General features: G+C 36.5%; 1 protein-coding gene across 6 annotated transcripts in view; it reads right to left on the reverse strand.

The window, feature by feature from the left end:
• The window catches only part of NLGN4X (neuroligin 4, X-linked), a 123,576-nt gene that overhangs the window by 95,663 nt on the left and 5,867 nt on the right, over positions 1–22,046 (reverse strand). The window contains exons 2-4 of one of the 6 annotated variants that reach the window (XM_010004641.1): positions 12,243–12,248; positions 3,511–3,542; positions 2,957–2,978 (exon numbers count right to left, since the gene is read on the reverse strand). The exons of the other annotated variants lie outside the window; for them this stretch is intronic. Coding sequence (XP_010002943.1) covers positions 2,957–2,978; positions 3,511–3,542; positions 12,243–12,248 — 60 coding nt within the window. The remainder of the gene's footprint in view (positions 1–2,956; positions 2,979–3,510; positions 3,543–12,242; positions 12,249–22,046) is intronic. 6 annotated transcript variants of the gene reach the window in all.

A 22,046-nucleotide genomic window follows, 5' to 3' on the forward strand; every position in this document is an offset into this window, starting at 1 on the left:
CAGGAAATGTTCCACCACGTTCCTCCACAAGTGCAGGGGCACAGCTGTCATCTCACCATGGCTTGCAGGGAAACTTCTGCTTGGGCACCTTCTTCCCTGTACTTCCTCATCAACCTTGGGACCTCCACCCTGGCACTGCTTACACCTCACCAGCACAGCTTTTTCTCCCCTGCTAGCTCTCAGGTCTTGTACCAGTTCTTTAATTTGTTAATCGTAGAGGTGCATCCATTATCTGTTGTCTCTAATGGCTCCTTGGAGCCGATTTTCGACCTGGGGAGCTTCTCAGCCTCTTACCAGAGCCTCCCGTGGGGCCCCTCCCCCACTACCAAAAAATCCACCAAACCAGCACATTGCTATTTGAATATGTGATAAATAATTGAATGCACAATTATAGATTTTCCCTGTCATAGACAATAACAAGTTTGTTATTTCTCCCTGTGTTTTTCCATACTATGCATTTGCAAGTACTGCTTTTTCTAAATGTTTGCTGTAGCATGACCTTGGCTGGATACCATGTGCCAACCACAGATGCTTTATCAGTCCCCCTCCTTAGCTGGACAGGGGAGAGAAAACTTAACAAATGGCTCATGAGTCAAGATAAAGACAGAGAGAGATCACTCACCAATTATAGTCACAGGCAAAATAGACTCACTTTTGGGAAATCAGTTTATTTCTTATGAAATCAGAGAAAGGTAATGATAAAGAAGACCTAATCTTGAAACACCTTCCCCCTTATGCCTCCCCTCTTCCCAGGTCCAACTGCACTCCTGATTTCTCTACCTCCTCCTCCCCAGCAGCACAGGAAAATGAGGAATGAGGGTTGCAGACAGTTCATCACATGTTGTCTCTGCTGCTTCTTCCTCCTCAGTGGTAGACTCCTCACACTCTTCCCTTGTTCCAGCATAGGGTCCTTCGATGAGGCTAAAACCAAGCAAACCTAATCTTTGTCTCTCTTTGCCCCTTCTCCTTTCTTAGTCTAGCCTTGATGCCAGTTCCCAGTGTTTCAGAAGAAGCATTTAGATTTAGTGATGGGCAATTTTTCTAGTTATCTGCTTGTCATGATTTGGGTATAACATAACAATAAAGAACTCATTCAACACACACACACAAACACGTGTTCACTGGGATGGGGAAGACAGAGCCCAACTAGAGGCTCATGGGTCGAGACAAAGACAAGGAGGGTTCTTCACTGATTAAGGTCACGGGCAAAACAACTCAACATGGGGAAAAAATAATAATTTCATTTCATAGTAATCAAACACACAAAGGACAGACAACGCAAAAAACAGAGCTTAAATATGTTACCCCACCCTCTATTCTTCCTGGGACCAGATGACTTTGTTCCCTGTTTCTCTTCCTCCTTCTCAAGCAGCACAGTGGGACAGGGGATGGGGTTTAGAGTCAGTTGACAGGTTGGTGGTTCCTGCTGCTCCTTCCTCCTCAGGAAGGATTCCTTACAGTCCTCTCCTGCTTCCTCATGGAATCACTCCCATTGAAGAGAACTCTCCACAAACCTCTCCTTCATGAATCCTTCCCATGAGGTACAGTCCCTCAGGAGCAAGCTGCTCAAGCGTGGGCTTCCCACAGTCATGGGCTGCTTCAAGAAGAGTGATGTCCCCCAGCACAGAGTCTTCCACAGCCACATAATCCAAGTCCACTGGCATCAAATCCAAGTTGACCCCTCCTAGTGCCTTCAGGAAATGTTCCACCACGTTCCTCCACAAGTGCAGGGGCACAGCTGTCATCTCACCATGGCTTGCAGGGAAACTTCTGCTTCGGCACCTTCTTCCCTGTACTTCCTCATCAACCTTGGGACCTCCACCCTGGCACTGCTTACACCTCACCAGCACAGCTTTTTCTCCCCTGCTAGCTCTCAGGTCTTGTACCAGTTCTTTAATTTGTTAATCGTAGAGGTGCATCCATTATCTGTTGTCTCTAATGGCTCCTTGGAGCCGATTTTCGACCTGGGGAGCTTCTCAGCCTCTTACCAGAGCCTCCCGTGGGGCCCCTCCCCCACTACCAAAAAATCCACCAAACCAGCACATTGCTATTTGAATATGTGATAAATAATTGAATGCACAATTATAGATTTTCCCTGTCATAGACAATAACAAGTTTGTTATTTCTCCCTGTGTTTTTCCATACTATGCATTTGCAAGTACTGCTTTTTCTAAATGTTTGCTGTAGCATGACCTTGGCTGGATACCATGTGCCAACCACAGATGCTTTATCAGTCCCCCTCCTTAGCTGGACAGGGGAGAGAAAACTTAACAAATGGCTCATGAGTCAAGATAAGGACAGAGAGAGATCACTCACCAATTATAGTCACAGGCAAAATAGACTCACTTTTGGGAAATCAGTTTATTTCTTATGAAATCAGAGAAAGGTAATGATAAAGAAGACCTAATCTTGAAACACCTTCCCCCTTATGCCTCCCCTCTTCCCAGGTCCAACTGCACTCCTGATTTCTCTACCTCCTCCTCCCCAGCAGCACAGGAAAATGAGGAATGAGGGTTGCAGACAGTTCATCACATGTTGTCTCTGCTGCTTCTTCCTCCTCAGTGGTAGACTCCTCACACTCTTCCCTTGTTCCAGCATAGGGTCCTTCCCACAGAAGACAGTCCTCGATGAACTTCTGCAATGTGAGTCCTTCCCACATGCTACAGTTCTTCATGAATTGCTCCATTGTGGGTTTCTTCCACAGGGTGCAGTCCTTCAGCAACAGACTGCTCCAGTGTGGGCTCCTCTCCATGGGTCCACAGGTCCTGCCAAGGGCCGGCTCCAGCATGGGCTTCCCATGGAGTCACACCCTCCTTCAGGCATCCACCTGCTCTGGCCTGAGGTCCTCCATGACTTGCAGGGGGACATCCTGCCCCACCATGGTCTTCTTCAGGGGCAGCAGGGGAATCTCTGCTCCAGCACCTGGAACACCTCCTCCCCCTCCTTCTTCACTGACCCTGGTGTCTGCAGAGCTGTTTCTCTCATATATTCTCACTCCTCTCTCCAGTTGGGCAGGTTTTAGGTTTTTGTGTTGTGTTTTGTTTTTTTTTTTCTTTATCCCAGACATGCTACCACCATCACTGATGGGCTCAGCCTTAGCCAGCAGCAGGTCTGTTTTGGAGCCAGCTGGCACTGGCTGTCGGACATGGGGCAAGCTGCTAGCAGCTTCTCACAGAAGCCATCTCTATTACCCCCCTGCTACCAAAACCTTGTCACATAAACCCAATACAGTGTTTAAGTACAGGAGAGATGAACAGCCTATCAAACAAATTCATGTACAAAACCATTAACTTTTTGTTTAATCCTGTACTCAAGTTTACATGGAGCAATGGCCATTACATGCCAGGATGTTCTTGCTTTTTCTGCTGCTGGATTTGAGCATAAAATATATCTAACCTATCCAACATAGTGCATTTTCACTCATTTATGTTCAGTTAATGTTTCATCCATTCTACCTATCTTTGCAAAAGGTATATGCAGAAGGTACATAGAGTCTTGCTGATTTTCTACTCTGTTCTTCAGCTTGCACTCTTTGCTCATAGCTTGCACAAACACACACGCACACACACAAAGAAATAATATACATTTATCTTGAAGAACTGATTGCAAATGGAATATTTTTAAGGTTGGTCTTCAATTTTGATGTGAATATGCATCCTCTTCCTTTGGCAGTTAAAAACCTAAAAGTGTTTTACTGCCCCTCCTGCACCTTCTGTCATCTGCTTATTGCTATCTTCCTGTTAGAAGCTAATTCAGCTAGACGTGATTTCTCCAGAGCTTATCTCAGACAAAAATGTGTCAAGTTAGCAAAGAACAACCTTTAAACTGATTAAGCTAAAACACTCTGACTGAAAGAGTTAGGGGACAATCATCTGAGAAGCAGCTTCACTAGCAGAGGCAGCAATTGCTATGTTGAAGGGTGACAAGCAGTGACTTCGTTTGCTGGTGCAGCTGCAGAAGGAAAAGAATACATCTGCTTCTGTGAAATATTTAAGCAGGTGAGAAGTCATTGCCAGAGAAAAAAGGATTAAGAATTTGCTGGAGAGAGTTAAGCACTAATTCAATCTCAAATAATGAAGTTCAAAAGCAGAGTGGTATTATGTCATCAGGAAGTAGAAGCAGATAAAAGAGTAGATGTCAATGAATGACAACCTCAAGAAACTCAATACAGCTGATTCTCAAAAATATGTGACTTCAAGCTGCAAAAGAAATAGTTAGGTTGAATACTGTTCATAATCTTCCTAGTCTTTCTCCTTTAATAACAACACATGCCATACATAAATCAAATAGCCCTATCTTTAAAAAACCCAAGCAAAAAACCCCAAACAAAACAAACAAACAAACAAACAAAACCCCACAAAAACAATCAAACAAACCAACAAAACCAAATCAAAACAAACACTAAAGAAATGCTTAGAATAAGACCACAACAAAGTCAGGGTGACAAACTATGACTGACAAAACATATCTCTGGAATGGGGTCTTGATTCTGGTATTTGGGAAAAGTGTATATACATATAAGGCATATAGCTTCTCTGAAATCAGGTCCAATTTGAGTAAATTTTACTGAAAGTAGATTAAGAGTAAAGGGTTATATCCTAAATTATCTATTCTAAAGGAAAAAAAAAAAAAAAAGTAATGTAAACACCGTGGTGCAGGGCGGAGTAACAGTAGTAATATGGGTAGGTTTACATTGAGAATAAGCTCTTTAGATGTTATGTTTGAACAGCAATCAATTTTTAATTCTGCTGTGTTAAAATCACTGAATACTTGAAGCAGGAAGGGAAGGAAAATGGGACTGAACTTGAAGATTGTCCCTGAGACACTATACCTTCCAGGGCTCCTTCTGGGACAATGCTAATTATCAGCTTTCACTCAAGGCTTTGCCTAAAGGCATAATCTAGCCCTAAATAATTATTTATAGCATTGACTCCAGCAAAGACTCTTCCTCTTCTAAAGCAAAAATGTTAAACATCTGATGCAGGTCACAATCCCATACGCATTAAATAAGCTGAAAAGTCTTCCATTGTAGATTATGTAAAGGGCTTAAAGGAAAAAATGGCATTTACGGACGAACTTGCTCTAAGGCTTACACTAAAATATCTAGTTTTCCTTATGGCTAGTAGGACAATTTATTCAGGAATATTCTACCAGCTTAATGAAAAGCACAATGTCCTTTCTGCACCCAAGCAGCAAAGATTCATGACAAGCTATCTTACAATAATTTGGCTTCTACTAATGAGGAATAAGTAGAGCCTAGCTGGATAAATACTTTAGCAGTTTGTCACTCACAGGAGAAGTCAGAGGCAAAATTATGTCTTGCCTTTTGAAATCAGTATCATCATATTTCAGTTTTGCAACGGGAAAAACAGGCGAAATATACAGTCTGAGAGTAGAGTCTATGACGCAGAAGTTGCAAAAATGCACCCTGGCGTATGAAAATCAATTCTGAATAGAGAAATGTGTTGGGTTTTTTTTCTTGTGCAGCTTCACAGATACTTCTTGATAGTTACATTCACATATTCACAAACTATCCACAATGTCAAATTTCTTTTAAATTTAAAATTAAGTACAGTTGAGACACAGCAGGGCTGTGTGCAACCAAATAATACCTTTAAAAGTTCCAGTTTCATGGAGTTTTCTACCTCATTTCAATATTTTTTTATTTTTTTTTCTCATAACTTCAATGTTGTAGATAACCTTTTCACCTAATGCTCTCTGAATAGGATGCTGACAATTATTTAAGTCATTACATTGTCAGTATTTTCACTACTGCAACAGTGAATTAATCCATCTTTTGACCATTACGGTCTTGCTGTTTATTGCACTCCAAGAAATATGTCATCCTATAAGAGGCAAAAACAACTACTGACTTGAGGATAGGCACAGATTACATTCATTAATATTATGAAACAATATGTCAGTTTCCACATTAAATATTGTTATTTCGTGAAGATGGAGTGAGATGAAGACTATTTTATGATGTTTACTTGCTGTAATAAGACAACATCAGGGAGAAAGTAGGCCTTCAGCAGCTTAGGAAAAATTAACTAGAAAAGGACAGTTAGTACATTAAAATCCTGCTTCCTCAGTCCTCATTAAATTTAGCATACTCTCTTTTCTTAAAGGTCTTAAATGGTCAACAGGTAGCTTAGAGGTTAGCAGGCTATTTAATTTTTGTTCCTTGCTTTACACTCAGTAGACCTAAACATAATGTGAGCTTTGCCCTAAGACCTGTTAGGGCCACTGGAGTATTTCTTCTAACAAGATTGCTAAAAGGAAAAAATGTAAGTATGTATCCAAGTACTGCCTGTTCTATTGCTCACTGAAAATGGAAACCTGGAAATGATACAAAGGAAGGCATGAGTTTAAAAGAGAACTATAACCTCAAGTCCACCTGCAATTTAAAAGAGAAATATAAATATTAAATTTCTACAAGAAGAAACTGTACATAATGTGCTGCTAGCTCTTTACTTCTGGGAGTCCATCCAAATAATTGGGATACCTATAGAAAAACAGAAATTTATTTTCTAGGGACTGAAGTATGAAGAAGCTGTTTTAACAGCAGAATATGTTCCCAAAAATCCATTACAAGCTACTCCATATTCCTCATATAAATTACCCTTAACAGTTCAAGAATTAAAGTCTTTTTCCAGAGTTCCATACATATCTGAAAGAGAACCTGTAGAAAGCAGACAGCAAGTCCTATCAACAGGAGTTTTATTAAGAGTTTACACAATAAAAAGAATGAACTGCCTATATGTGAAATGTCTGATGGGACCTTTATTACTCCCTAATATGATGTACAAAGAGAAAAATGCTTATTCTTCTTCACTACCTTCCTTTATACCTTAGTTTATACCTTAGTTGACATAGACAACACCACAAGACACTAGTTTCAACCGTGTTCCCTTGGGAATTTGTTCTGAAAACAGTGTGATGGCTATGGCCAAAAGCTGCTGTCAGACTTTTGAAAAGCCAGGACAATTTAATTCAAGTTCATATGTAGCACACATGACTGAATAATCTGGCTATGCCCAATATCATATAAAGTAGTTGCATTGCCTGGGGGCCAGGAATTGAACAGGAAACTAGTAACCTTTCAGAAACACTAGAGGAACAAGAAAGGTAACCATTCCAGCAAACTTCAGAATAAACGTTCACAGTGGAATATCTTCATGCTTTATACTATGTTCAAAGGCACCAGAAAGAGTCAGAGAGCAACAGAAGTCAGAAATCCATACACAGGTGCATAAACAACTCCTTCAAATTAAATGGAAACCTGCAAAATAATATTTTCATGAGAATTAAGAATACCCATTATGGAAAAAAAAAAACAAAAAACACACACAAAACAAAACAAAAAAACCACAAACAAACAAAAAAACCAGACTAATTAAAATAACAAATAGAACACACATAGTGGCACTTTCATTATTTTTTCTAAGCATGCTGAACAGTTATACAGCTTCTAACTAAAAATCCTATATGAGATTTAAATTTGTTCAGAAAAAGTAAAGTGCGTATCTTTACATCTTGTAGATCCTCTAATACACGGTAATCCCAGTTAAGGAAGTTATGTTTCACTTGTCCAGTTTATAGCTAATGTAAGAAATGTGACAACTAGAAGTAACTCCAAGTCCAGCCTCCAGATTTCACATCCTTAACTCTATTGTAGTTTTCTTACACACATCAATTACTCTGTCTTTGTGAAGATGATTTAATCCCTAATTAGAATTAAGGTGAAATTTCTTCTCCCTCTGCATATACTACATGTTAAATTACTAGGAATAGCCTGAAGTCAATGTAATTACTTCTAAAAGCAAATACGTATTGTGCAATACTAGAAAAAGAGTGGAGAACTAGGGAGCAGAGAAATAAGCACTAGTTATCTACATATACTGTTAAAAACTCCTTTTGACTTTGAAAACCTAATTTAGGCCACTAAAACTAGAAAAAAAAAATAAATTTCAACTTAGCAGGCACTCAAGAGAGGAAGCTTCTCCAGGAAACTTTATTCCCAGCAGTGATGGGCAGGATTTATGAGTCTTCACTAAGTAGTTCTGATCTAAAATGTGTATCTACAATTCTGTCGTAAACAGTTTCTACTGTCCAGCCTACTATTTAAAGAAAAAAAATCTAACCCTTCAGATTACATCACTAAGTGGCAAAGCAATTACTAGATAAACAACTGAAAAACAAGCTTTGAAATATAATACTGAAATGAAGATTAGCTTTCAGAGCAGTAATGTATTTGGAAAAAAAAAAAAAAAAAGGTTACATTAATAAATATATAATCCAGGCAATACACAGAATTTTCAAATATGGGGAAAATAAAATAATTGTAATGCGTCCCTAAGAAATTGTCTACAATGTATGAAGTAGCAGTGTGCAGAGATCCCTGAGCTAGCACCAAACAGGCTTACTGGCAACTAGAAGCAGAAAAAATACATCACAGTCCTCCTACTCAAGCTAATTAGGTCTGTTAAGTGGCAAGAATACTTGAGGTGCAGCAGCTCATTACGTTCTCCACACAGCACTGCAAAATGCAGATATATAGGTTTATTTGGGGTAAGCTTAGGGTAAGAACAGGAACACTTAAAACAGTATTGCTATTTTATAGCGACAACATTCTTTCAAGATTTTCCCCTCTAGTAGCTGAACTTCATCTGTATTACATTCATTTCCTGAAGGACCTTGTATTTATAAGGACTGTTTCATATAAATGAAAATACAAATAAATATAAGTGCAAAAAATGTGATTATTAAAGTAGCCTCTTTAAATAGGATGAAAACATTTACATTCTTCAACTAACAAATGGTTTCTTTTATTTTTGATGGCACCTGCTTTGAATATTAACCAGGAATTTTGGTACAATCAAATGGCAATGTTTACACAGGGGGGGAAAATTTCAGGAGAAAAAGAAATTTGTAATGTTGTAAGAAAAATCACTTTTTCTCCTGCATTTTTTCCCCCTATGCAAACATTGCCATTTGATAGTATCAAGAAAACACTGGTTATGTCATACCTTTCTATGGAAATAAGCAATGGTAAACAAACTTTCAGTCCAAAATTTCACAAGTACTTATCTTTTAGATCACAGTAGATTTCTCATACAGAAAGTCGTGAACTGTTTTCTCATTCTAATTACAACATTAAATCTCTTTCCTATGCAAAATGTTTTATTCTTCTGCTTTAATTGAACTTCTGGAAGAGAAAGCCAGAGTCCTTTTGGTTCTATTCTACAGCTAATGTTGTTATTGTTCATATCATACTGATGTCCTTACTTCACAGCCAAACAGCAAATTTGGCCCATGGGAGTTTTGCTGCTGTTAGTTATCAGTGTTGACCAATACTACTTCCCTGTATTCCAGGCATTTTGAAAATTTCCTAGTTGTTTGTTTGGTGTTGGTTTTTGTTGTTTGTTTTTTTTTGGGGGGGGGTTGTGGGGTTTTTTTACTACCTTACATCTGTTATTCTTTTGAAATAACAACTCTTTTATCAAGCTCATTAATTACAGAAATTATCTGAAACATTTCATGACAACCAGGATGGAAGGTCTTCATTTTTGTGACTGCCATATGCATAGCTGGTGTAGAATTTTTCTGAGAAAGACTGTAAGACTTATTTCTCAATTGCAGTTTTCACTCAATTTCGTAAGCCAATGAGCCTCCTAGAATATGTCTCTCCTTCCCCACAAATTATTGCAGTGCTAATTAATTTCAGCATCAATTTCAACGCATTATGCTGCTAGAAGTTTCACAAAAAACATCTGCAAACTGAATAGCACAGTTTCAAACTAATGTTGCCTCTGAGGAGAGCAAGGATTGACTCAAGAACTCTAACTTCTCTACTGTAATAATTGGCAGCTCAATCAGCATGACCATATTAACCACTTCAGCCTATCTGTTGTTTAAGTCAGGGCTACCTAGAATGATGACATCTCGTATGGTCTTAAATTGCCACACACCACATGGAAAGAACTGGGAATACTGTGAATTAGAAACCAAGTGTCTTCCTCTCTCAACAGCACTTGAACAAACCTTTCTATGATGTTGTCTTGATGAAAAAACGCTCAACAACCTGATGCCCTCAAAATGGAAATGGCTAAAAGAACCTGTTCTGGAATACTCTATCGTATTGTGGTTGAAGTACTGTCCTCTTAAGAGGAGTATGTGGGTTTGTGTTCCTTTAGCAGAGGAAACAGATTGATTCCCTGCTGTACTTTAGATAAATGTCTTAAATGTTGATAATGAATGAAACAGAAGCCACTTCTCTCCTGTTCTCCTCTTACCTGAATCTACCCCAAGGGAAAAGAAAAGTGTTAAAAATCTGAGAATTTTTAAACCTCATACTTTTAAACCTCATACTACCCTAAAGGTTGCAACATAGTTCATATTACAAATATGTGCAATGCAACAAAGGGACTTTGCCTCTTCATGGCAAAGCTGAAAATAAAATATAAATTAAAAAATATTCCTGTTGTTTTAGACAACCACTACTATGCACCAATAATAACACAATGAAATTACTATTCCTAGGATTCACAAGAATCAGGATTTATTTGATATACTTTGAAACAATATGGTCTTATCATAGAATAAAACTTCACCCTGTATAATGTTATTTTTTTTCTATTCTGACATAAGTAATTTTATTTAATTCCAGACATGCTGCTTTGACCCTGTCAGTAAAAGAAACACATAGCATGCATTTCCTAGAAATAAAGCTAAGTGAACACAGCCCCAACAACACTAATTATGTATGGTTTCAGGTAGATTTATTATCTGACACTCTCTTTTCAGCCTACTGAATGCCACCTGTGCAGTCCCACACACACTTCCAACTGAAAACTTTCCAGCAGGAAAAAACTGTCTAGCCAGACTGGTAAAGGGAAAGTGATGCTAGCCATCTAGAAAGCATTTTCCAAATCACTGAAAACAAAGCTACTAAAAATGTGCTTTTAAAGTGAAAAAAAAAAAAAAAAATCTAACTCAGCATAAAGTCTCTATTATTATATTTTATATTATGAAGCCCTTTTAATTCAATGACTTGCATTACATTAATGCACATCATAGATGGATACCTTCCTGATATGAATAATAACCTTTCACTTTTGTTAGGATTTTGTAACAAAATTCAATTGTTCTTACTTAAAAATAAATAAAAAATAAAATGAAATGGGATGTTTGAATTATTTAAAATAGTCTCACTTCAAAATCTCAGCCCTTGGTTCATGTAATGCCTTTTCTGTTACATTAAAGAGCCTCTTAATACTTGCTGTTTTCTCACCATGAAAGTACTTAAACACTGTAATCTAGTCACTTGTAATCTTCTTGTCAGTAAACTAAACAGATTGAACCCTTTAAATCTTTTGCTGTGAGTCATTGTCTCTCCCTCTTAAGTAGTCCTGTTCTGCATTCTTCATAATTTTTAAAAATGTGAGCTCTATCCATGTCCCAAAATATAGTAAGATTGAAAATACCAACTGTATGAATTCTTATTGTTTTTCACAATAAGAAAATAATGTCTTACCAAAAAAATAAAGAACAATGATAATGTTTAAAAAAAATGCAATAGTTTCCAAATGTATAAAATTGGAACATAAATCTGACAAGGTGCATGGGTACTAATATATTTATTATTGGAGTACCCTAATTATTGTCAATGTGTATGCTTAAAACAGGGACTTCCTACCTAGAGTTAATTTTGCTTATTGTGAAACTAAATTTAGACTTAATGTTATCAACACAAAGGATCAGTGCCAACATTATATGCCCTGTGGTTGTTTAAGCAGAGTATAATTGGGGGGGAGGAGTAAAAAAGAACATTTATATACAAATACAGAAAATTGAAGAGTTCATTTAAAAATTACAGAATGAATTAATTTACAGAAAAGCTTTCCTAAAAGCCAGCTAAATTGCCATACAACTTGGATGCTGCTCTGCAGGTTTTTAGTCTGCTAATTTAAAAGGTTAAAACCTATTATTGCTAATGAGTGTGCTGTGCTGACAGCTCTAAAGACAGAAATATCCTATTTGTCTACAGGACGGGTACAGCAAAAGTACGTCAGTATGACTGTACTGAGTCAGATCAAGCAGTGGAGTTTCTTTCATATAGTGGAGATACTTGAAACATTAAAATGACACTTGCATTTTATTTCCAAATACTTATTTCCAGTTACCTACATGCCTGTGCTTGAATAGAGGTTAAAGAAACAAAGAATTACTAAGGTAATTACTTTTAACTAAGGGAGTTACTACTTTTGTAAGGGTGCAAGTTAGTGTTTCTTTAGCAGTCTGGTGAGCAACCAAGCATACAGGCTGATACTGAAAACTCCAGTGGATTCAGTGCTCTTTTTTAATTGTGCAATAGGTAGGTTGGCAGTCAGAAGTTATTATAAAAAACATTTTATTTATTTTTTATCTTTTTAAATTGGAGCATTGATTTGGATTGTTAGAAACAGTAAAGAAACAGACAAATTGGTGGTTACCGATGTGCAACAGACAGTCAGACAGCCACGTGCACACTGTAATTTGTCCACAAGCTAAGAAAGATTTAACAAAAAGCTTGTTAAAATTCTGGAAACTACCAATTTTCTACCATAAAGTTCACATGAGGTATCAATGAAGGCAAACGATCAAACAAAAGAAACGGCTAGAAGTACATCCTGGGAAATATCACAATTTGAGAGGAATGAGAATGAAAAATTCAAAAGACAAAATACGCAAGATGCTCAAAACTGTAGAACATAATGTTCCTAATTACCCAGGCCATAAATGCTCATTAGTAACTGCAAAATTAATACATTCCAATGCAAATGGAACAGAATTCCTCAAACTACTCAGATTTCATAAATCAAAGTAATGAGGATCTTCTCTGAGATGGAAGTCTCTGATCAGCTTTAAAAGGATTTAAAGCTGCACCTTTAACTAAAACATTTCATCTCAGATTACTGAAGAATGGAATAGATAAGAAAAAATTGGCAAAAGTAGTATATTTTATTTATATGCACATATGCACGTGTATGTAGACGCACATGTATATACACATGCTTAGGATATATTACATACTAAGAAATTGATTATGCAAGAGCCCTTTTTAACTGCTCTTGAACTGAAAACCTTTAACCTAGTATAAAAAACTGCCTGGACCTCACTTCCATTTATTGCAGTATGATTAAACTTTTAACATATGTTGCAAATTCTTTACAAGTCAATGTTGTCCTATTATCCATCTTGCTCCAAAACTAATCTCTGTGCACATAAAACCCTGAGAAGACATCTCAACAGAGTCATAGTATAGGTTAGGATGTTTTTAGAAAACACAAACACACTTCTGACTAAGCAAAGCACTGGTTTTGGCCTACACTAAAAGATGAAAAAAAGAACTACCAAATTTGCCTATTCAGAGCTGTGAATTAAAGTCCAAAAAGGAAAATAAAAACCTATGGGATTATATAGAAAAATATCTGCAGACAAAGCAGAATACAGATATATTAAAGAGAGCATAGCTAAACTATAATGAAGATGTTGTACTATTTAGGAAAAAAAAATGTAAAAAAAAAAAAAGTAAAAAAAAGGTAGGAAAGGTCAGAATGAAATGTATGTATCCCATCACAACCTTTTTAAACCATTTATCCTTTGGTAACTGCACTGTTATTTCTGGAGAAATGTAGGCTTTCTTTACCAGCTTAGGTCTTCTTTGCCGTGGCCCAGTCCCATCAGCGAGCATGAGTGATACTCTTTGGTCTACTAGGAATTCAGGCCAGGCTTTCCAGTGACTGTAAAAATAATTGACTCTTTTGGCTGCTGCTTCCTCCTTCAGCAACCTTAACGAGCAAGTCAGTCCATCTCTATGAGGTCCAAACTAGAGAAATGTATTGTCATGGTCATTTGCTAACTGTTAGCAGCTCCCCACTTTGCTAGGCTAGTGCTTTAGATTGCTCCCCAAAGGTACTCAGCTCCCTCCATTGCTAAGCCTAAGTATTTAACTTAGGCACACTTTGTGACTTGGCTGCTATCAGATACTCCTTTATGGGAAGAATAAATAGAATAACAGAACTCTTTATTTTTCTTTACTCATTTCTTCAATGACTTTACATATGAAGTGTAAACTTTCAGCAAAAAGGTGCAGTTAGTCCTTAGCTCTCTTACCTGAGTGCTTATCTAAGCTACCCTGAGGTGCAGTGGGGAGTCGTGAAGTGTAATGCATATTATCAGCATATACAAGTAACTCTGCAGAAAATATAAATCAAATACGAAAGTAATTTTGAAAGCAATTAATAGGCAAACATGTTAGTGCTTTTTCATTGCTCATTTCTGGGATATAGTCAAGCCAATATGTTTTTGGAAAGCAATACATAAAGCTCTTAAAACTATGTCATAACAATCAATTCTGGTCTCAAGCTTTCCACAAAAAAACATAGCCAATCACAGGAACAATCTTCCTGTGATTTCCAAATGACCAAATTTGTATTATTGATAAGAAAACAGAAATCCTTTTTAATTAATCAATATGTCATGTGGAGGTGGGAGAAAACATCCTTGTTTTATGTTGATGAACATACAAGGGTGCTAGCTCTTGCTATTCTGTTGTTTCATCTGAAGTTCAAATTACCTTCAGGTATGACTAGGATAAAATTACCAATTACATATTTATGTGTCATCCTGATTACTAGAGCTGACAAGCGTGAATCACGACAACACATCAGATAAACTGATAAAGTCACAATAAACATAAGATAAAATGCATTACTTTAAGCATCCTTCATTAATGATTTTTACAGCTAGGTTAAAGGTGAGGGCATTTATAATAGGCTGAGAATGTACACATAGTCAGCTCATATAGCTATCTCATACTGCAATAGCCCAATTGTGTCTGAACTCCTTTCAATCATTCTTATTTGTGGGAAAGAGAGTAATGAACCTGCCAGTAGAGAGGGAACACGTCCACCATGGAATCATTTAGACTTCAAAATCAAATCAAGGTTACAAACAAGGTTACAGCTTACTGATCAGAGAAAGCAAGCTAGGGAATACACAACGAAATGCTGTATTAAGGAAATGAGAACCAAGAAAAGATTCTATTTTCTAGTAATAACCACCTCTTGGGTTATGTAAAAACATTTTCCAGTTCTACACAAAGTGACTATGCTGCATGCAAAAATATGATGTTTTCAAAAAATAAGGCTCTGAAGAAAAGTAGTTTGTTGTTTCCTGCAAGGGCTGCTTAACAGTGGTAAGAAAGTTAAAACAGTCAGCATGATTTGGGGTCTTAGGTCTGCACAGTCTTAGCTCACTGAAGAAGGCAATAAACATGTTCCATGCACAAATAATGAATCTTGTGGTCTGAAAGGGCTGGACCCAGCACACAAGTACATAACCCATTAGGTCCAGTCTCAGGTTGGTGATTATAGGTCATGCAAAGTATTAACTCCAGAATGATCTACAAGGGTTATGCCAAACTAGGACATAGCCAGCTGGCACACACAGCCAGAGCAAACACTTTCTATTGCACTCAGGAGTAATTTCTTTATTAGTTGAGAGATAATCAAGAAAATTAAAGGACTCACAGAAACATTCCAAGACATTATGTTGCATCTCCAAACAGCACACTTTCTCTCAAAATCCATTTCTGACTTCATGCTTTTGGTAAGCTTTATGAGAGGAACCTAGTAACTTGCATCACTTATTAGTAACAGCTTTTTTTCTTTCATCAGTAATTTATCAGATCCCTTCTGAGTTTAAATATGTTATACTGGCAGGTTATATGCCCTATCCAAACACAATTCTTTTGCCATCTTTCAGTATTTGAATGCCTTAGGATCCTCTTCTGACATAAGTCTTATTTCCTGTATGTCTTCTATCTCTTGGAAAAAAATATCTGCTGTGTAATTTCTGACTCTGTGAAAACTGAGAGTAAAGAATTAAATGTAAACATTTATTGCAAGGCTTCACCCTTCTATCAGTAAATGAGCCAGATTATCTTTTTAGGTGCCCTAGTTTTAAACCTCTTCACTGAATTCTCTAAAATCATTATGGTACAGTGGCTTCCAAATCTATTGCTCTTTGGACCCTCTACAATAGAGGTTACAATAAAATGCAATGATATGCAAAGTGCTTACAGCACATTGGTCACTGAGTAGAATAAGACAGAGCCCAGAAAAAATGTGCACACAAATAAAAGTTAGAATGGAGTCTTTTAGTTTGTAACTATGTAAGAAGTAATTTGAGCCCCTTATCACCCAGAGGCATGTCCTTGTAGCTGTTTCTAACCATAATCAGAAAAAATCAGTATGATCCTCATTTCCTAAATGGACAATCAAGGCACAAAGGCAGCAGATAGTCTCTCGCATCTCCCTCTGTTAGAAATGCCCTCAAATCACCTCAGTCCCAATGTACCTCAGCAATACAACTCTTCTGATAGATTAAAAGAAAGTAACAAATAACCCAAGCAATTTTGCTTCACATTTCTGTATTAAACAAAAATTCTGTAATAAATTGGTACAAGAAATGCAGAAATTGGAAAGTAAACTACTGTTTGTTGTTCCAACTAATGCTTACATAAGAAAAAGATAAGTCACAAAACAAAACAATGTTACTTGTGGTAAGTACCTCATGAAGAAAAACATGCTTTAAACTAGCTCCACTTACAATACAGAAATAACTGCTTCGTCATGTGGTTTTAGGAACTAATGGTGACTACCTTATCATCACAACACCAAAAAATAATACAGTGAAGCAAATTCAAAAGCTATTTATATGGATTTTGAAATAATTCAGTTAATAATCCCAACACTAAGCCATTCTGATTTACTATATTAGATATGCAAAAGAAGCATGGCAAATTAGCCTGTGTGTAGAAGTCTCATACATTATTAAGAAATAACACATCCAGAAGCAACATTCACAAATGGCATAAACTATTAATTACATTAAGTTTTTAAAACCTGATACATGCTAGTACCTTCTAAACTTATCATTATGTATTACCTTATTCATTTATTTAAGAGTAATAGAAAGTTATCTTAAGCATAACAGGCTACATTTTTAAGGTGCCAAAAGTTGAAAATGACTGGTTGGACTAAAGCAAAACAGGTGTTATATGATGGAGATCTTTCACTGGTTTCCTAGATACTCAGGCATTTTTATGGGCCAGTGTAAGCATTTAGAGAACTGACCCTTTCAATATCTGAACATTATCCCCACCCTTGAGTGTTGCAATAATACTTGCTGGGAATATTTATACAATGGGGGGTGGGACAAGCATTTTGTTGTGAAAACCAAAAGGCAAGCAACAGTTTAGCTAAAAATTAAAACAACAACCAGCAACAACTAAAAAGAAAACCCTAATGTACCACTGTAGGGTACATTTGGATCCTCTTGTACTTCCTTACAGCCCAACTTTCCAGGCACAGCTGAGTGGCCCACTGAAGAAGTCCAGCACAAAAGGACTAAGACATGAAAGAGAAACAGGCTTTCTCTCTTCATCTGATCCTTTCACACTCACTGCATAACTAATTTTCTGTGCTACCACCAGCTGTCTCCATTCCAAAAATTATTTAAGAGCCTGAGCTGATGTTTTGCTTTTTCTTGTGTGCAACTTTTGTTGTTGTTATTTGGGTTTTGTTTGTTTGTTTTAAAATAAAAAAGAGTTCATGAAGAATATGTAGATAACACCTTCTTTTACAGAAATGAAAACCAAGGCTACATCTATTTTATGGTATTCACTTGTGAGCAAAGGTATTCAGTTATGCATGAGCAAAAAGATGGTGGCAAAACTCAGTAACTAAGTGGTTGCAAGGAACTGTGAAACTGAGTAAAGAGAATGAAATATGGCTTCAACATCCTTCAGCGGTTTATTTTAAAAATAGCTGCAGTTAAGAATAAAAAATTACCTATTAAAAACATCTACTATGGTTAAAGGGATATGATTGAAGGCATTAGAGATAAATCCTTGATAATGAAAATAAAGATTACATAATCCATTGGGATTTTCAGAAACTTTTTCCTTTTTTTTTTAAAGACGTTCAGTTTACTGCACTTATTTTTGTTCAGTTCTTTCCTCAATCTGTTTTCATTAAAATATTTCAACTGAGAGACTGTCATACTAAGCTGCACTCTTTTGTACAAAATTTGTGTCATTTTCCTTGACTTAAATAGACTTTGTGGTAATGGTGGGTGACAAAGCATAGCAATTATTTCATACAGATGGTTTTACACAGCATCACAGTACACATCTGATTTGATCCAACTCCCAAGCCACACCACAGATATCAGTGGCAACTCAGCCTATAGCACCTGTTCCCTGAAGGCAGCACAGTATCTACTCTAGGTAGAAGAGTCCTGATGATAAGAGCATATCAAATCAGCAGGACCATAAACATACCTGTTCTTTTGAATCAGATACACTATGCCTGGAAGAAAGGTGTTTTGGAAGGGAAGCATTCAAAAACCTGCATAATTTGGCACTTTGGATGAATTCATATAGTTCATGTTAGTTATACTGTTAATTCCAACGTGATGATAACAAAAACCTGAAAAACTCTGTACTGTCACGAGGATGAGACTTCAGCATGCTTAACATTTTTCTCTCAGAGAAGTAAGAGGATGCATGATCCAGTTGTATAACTACAATGTAATATAGAAAATTGAGAATCAAAGGCTTTCATTGCCAAAAAAATTAAAAATAAAAAAAATTCAAATTGTCTACTTTGGAATAAATTCTGCCATCAAATGCCTTGTAAGAATTTCAAAGCAAGTATTATTACTTGCTATTCATTTACAAACTTGTTCATTCCAGTATGCTTCTTATCTATTGTTTTATAATAATAAATTAGTTTCATGTAAGTTTGTTGGTGTGAGTGCATGTTCTGCTTTGATAGGATTTTTTCCACAGATAAATTCCTCAATCCACAAAAAGAGAACCAACAATCACAATGTTACTTATTTTCAGCTTGGAAAAGGTGGATAGTAATCTTCCCATCTGTTTAAAGGGCATAAACCAGCACCTCTTTGCATGTTTTACTACTATATTCACGAGAATAATTTGCAACCCTCTCAATGATGTCGAAAGATTAAAAAAAATTAAAAAAAATAAAAAAATTAGTTTGCTGCTAACTTGTGCTCCCTCTGCTGGCTGAATAAAGCATGAAGTGGAAGTGAAAGCTTAACGAGTGGGGCAGTATTACAAATGCAGAATTATTATTTGAAAATTTCCAGCTACAGCAAAAGTACCACATAAAAGATAATTTAATTCTAATTTATTTCTAAGAGGATGAAATGTATATATTTGGATTAGGTTTTTATTTGCCTTACTGCATATTTACTAAATCAGACAATGTATCCATGATTTCCAGCCATGATGGCTTGTAAACATTACCAGTGATTAATTGGATAGTCATTTGAATCAGCACAAAGTAATTTCCCTCCATTAGATTAAACATGTCACACCCTGTCTATTAAAAATCCATTTAACACTAACCCAGCAATAATGAGCATTCTGGAACAAGGCATCAGAAATTCTATTTGTGGCTAAAATTCCCTATATATAGTGTAGGAATTTGGCTTAGCATTGCAAGTAAATTTGCTCTTCAGTGTATGTTTGCCTAAAGCAACAACTGTAAAAGACAAATTTTCCTTTCTGTAATGAATTTTTAACACACCAGCACCAGACAGCTCTAAGTGTTAGTTCATTTTCACAGTTTTATAATAACTATTGCTTATTGTTTCTCTCTTTGGGAACCAGAAGCAATGTCCAGATTAAAAAAGCCCTAAACTCTAAGAATATAACTTCAACTGTATCCCCTCAGATGATGATATCACAAGAACAAACAAAATATGCTCTATTTAACATTTTCTTTTTTTCTTTGTTTTCTATTTGGACAACAACCAATGTATTCAACGAATACTACCACAAAATCTGAGTATATGCAATTCATTGTGTGCCATTCCGAGAACTTTATCGAGAATCGTAAGCAAGATGCACTGATGTAAAGACTGGAGATACTATTTTACTTTAAAAAGGATGACAAACCAAAGTGCTGTGGAAAAGCTATTATGTTCAGGAGAAATTTTTCGTCTTCGTGTCAACAATTTTGTCAGGAATTAGGACACGTAAATGATCATGTGCTTTATGTCAAATTTGAGTTAGTTTATTTTGTAAATGTATAAACATTTCTAGAAGAGAATTGCAAATTTGCCTAGTTCACACTATCTATGCTACAACATTGATGGGGACAGTTCCTTTAGGTATTCCCACTGATGCAGACTGATTTATGAGCCTTGTGAGTTATCTGAGCTACTCAGCAAGTGAAGGTTTTGTCTGAAGCTGCAATTAATGTGCTAAGTATGGAAACTGAACCAAATTTGAGCTAAAAGATACAAGTAGCTTTCAAAACCTCCTGACCTATGCAAAAAAATACTGGAAGATCAATGAGATCGCAAAGCCTTTATTGGAAAACAAAGAGGAAACACAAATGGTATAGATATCACAATACTGAAATCAGAGCATAATCCACACTCTTCCACTGCCCAAGGACCCACTGCACTGCCCTAGAACAGCATGCCTCAGTGTTAGTAGGTGTCACTTTGATTTGTGCTCTGTCAGAAAGCAAGAAGAATAACTGAAAAGCATCAGCCTACAACGTTTTGCAGTTAGAGAGAAAATCTACATGAAAACAAAAAAAAGCACAAAAACCAAATCACAAACCAAGCAAAAAGCAAACTAAAAAGCTCAAACCCACCCCAAAAACACCCTTAAGAGACAAGTGGGTATCAATAGGCAGAATTAAATAAAATTGCTTGTCAGATCTGTCTCATGACCCACATGACTAGACTGCTTCTTTTGCGTCACTGATCCAAATGGTACAGCCTCTACATCTCCAAAGGCACTGCTCTCCAACTAAAAGGATGATAACATGAATTTGTCTTTGTGGAAGAAACATTAATTCATCGTGTTTTAAAGAACATTCCCCCCATTATAGCAGGGTTTTCAATATGAGGCAATGATGACACTCTAGGAAACTGTGCCAAAAATCCTGTTCAGATTACACAATGCCATACTGAATGCTGATTCTTCACCCTGGGCTTCACTGTGCATCAATTCCTGAAAAGGCCATTTGGGTGCAATCCTGTAAAGTGCCTGTGGAATGGGCAACTCCTAGAGGGAAGGACAGCATTTTGAAATCAGCAACTAATCTGAATTTAGCTCTGAGGATTTAAGAACTTTATTTCATATGGATTAGAGTCCTGTTCTTTAGTGTCAGAAAGTATGTGAGACTGTTAAAAGCAAGAATATTAAATAAGGGCTTGGATTACCCACAGCTTTATCCTGCTAGGCAGAGGATAGTCAGACATATGCTGCCTTCCTTCTCACAGATGCTGCAGTATTTCTGGATTAGGAGTGGATATATTGGACCCTAACAGTGAAAGAACTGGCTTGAGGCACTCTGAACAATGGGGAGTTTATCTTTCACAACGGAAAGCAATTTCCCCTCCGACACTAAAAATTAAGGTTCAACTGGGATTATATGCAGCAATTTCAACAATATAATTTTGAGTTGTAATTGTTATCTACTGCTATTCCGTCTCACTTTGGAAAACAATACAAGCATTTTACAAAATATTTCATATTGTGCACAGTTTTTGTACAGTTTAAACTGAAATGATTTAAAAAATAGGAGAATTTTAATAACAAATTGTATTTTTCCAATAAGACAAATAATTTGCTGCAAAGATGGAAGTTAAAAATAAACCTGTCATTGACAAAAACTGTGATAATCTTGAAACTAAGAAAAAACTCTCACCTCTTAAAAAACACTCCTAAATATGTTTTAAACATATTTAAAATGTGTTGGGTTTTTTTACATATATTTAATTAATTTGATTTTTAAATACTTCAGAATACTGAAGCAAAACTTTATGTTACTATGTCAATTACACAAATTATAATGTACTTTAAAAAAACCCACATAATAATTTTTAGGAAGAATTAAAACTACAGACATGTAAACCAGAGATCCGTGATTCTTAATTTCTTGAAG

This window comes from Chaetura pelagica, unplaced genomic scaffold, assembly GCF_000747805.2.
Source record: "Chaetura pelagica isolate M959 unplaced genomic scaffold, ChaPel_1.0 scaffold178, whole genome shotgun sequence".
NCBI lineage: Eukaryota > Metazoa > Chordata > Aves > Apodiformes > Apodidae > Chaetura > Chaetura pelagica.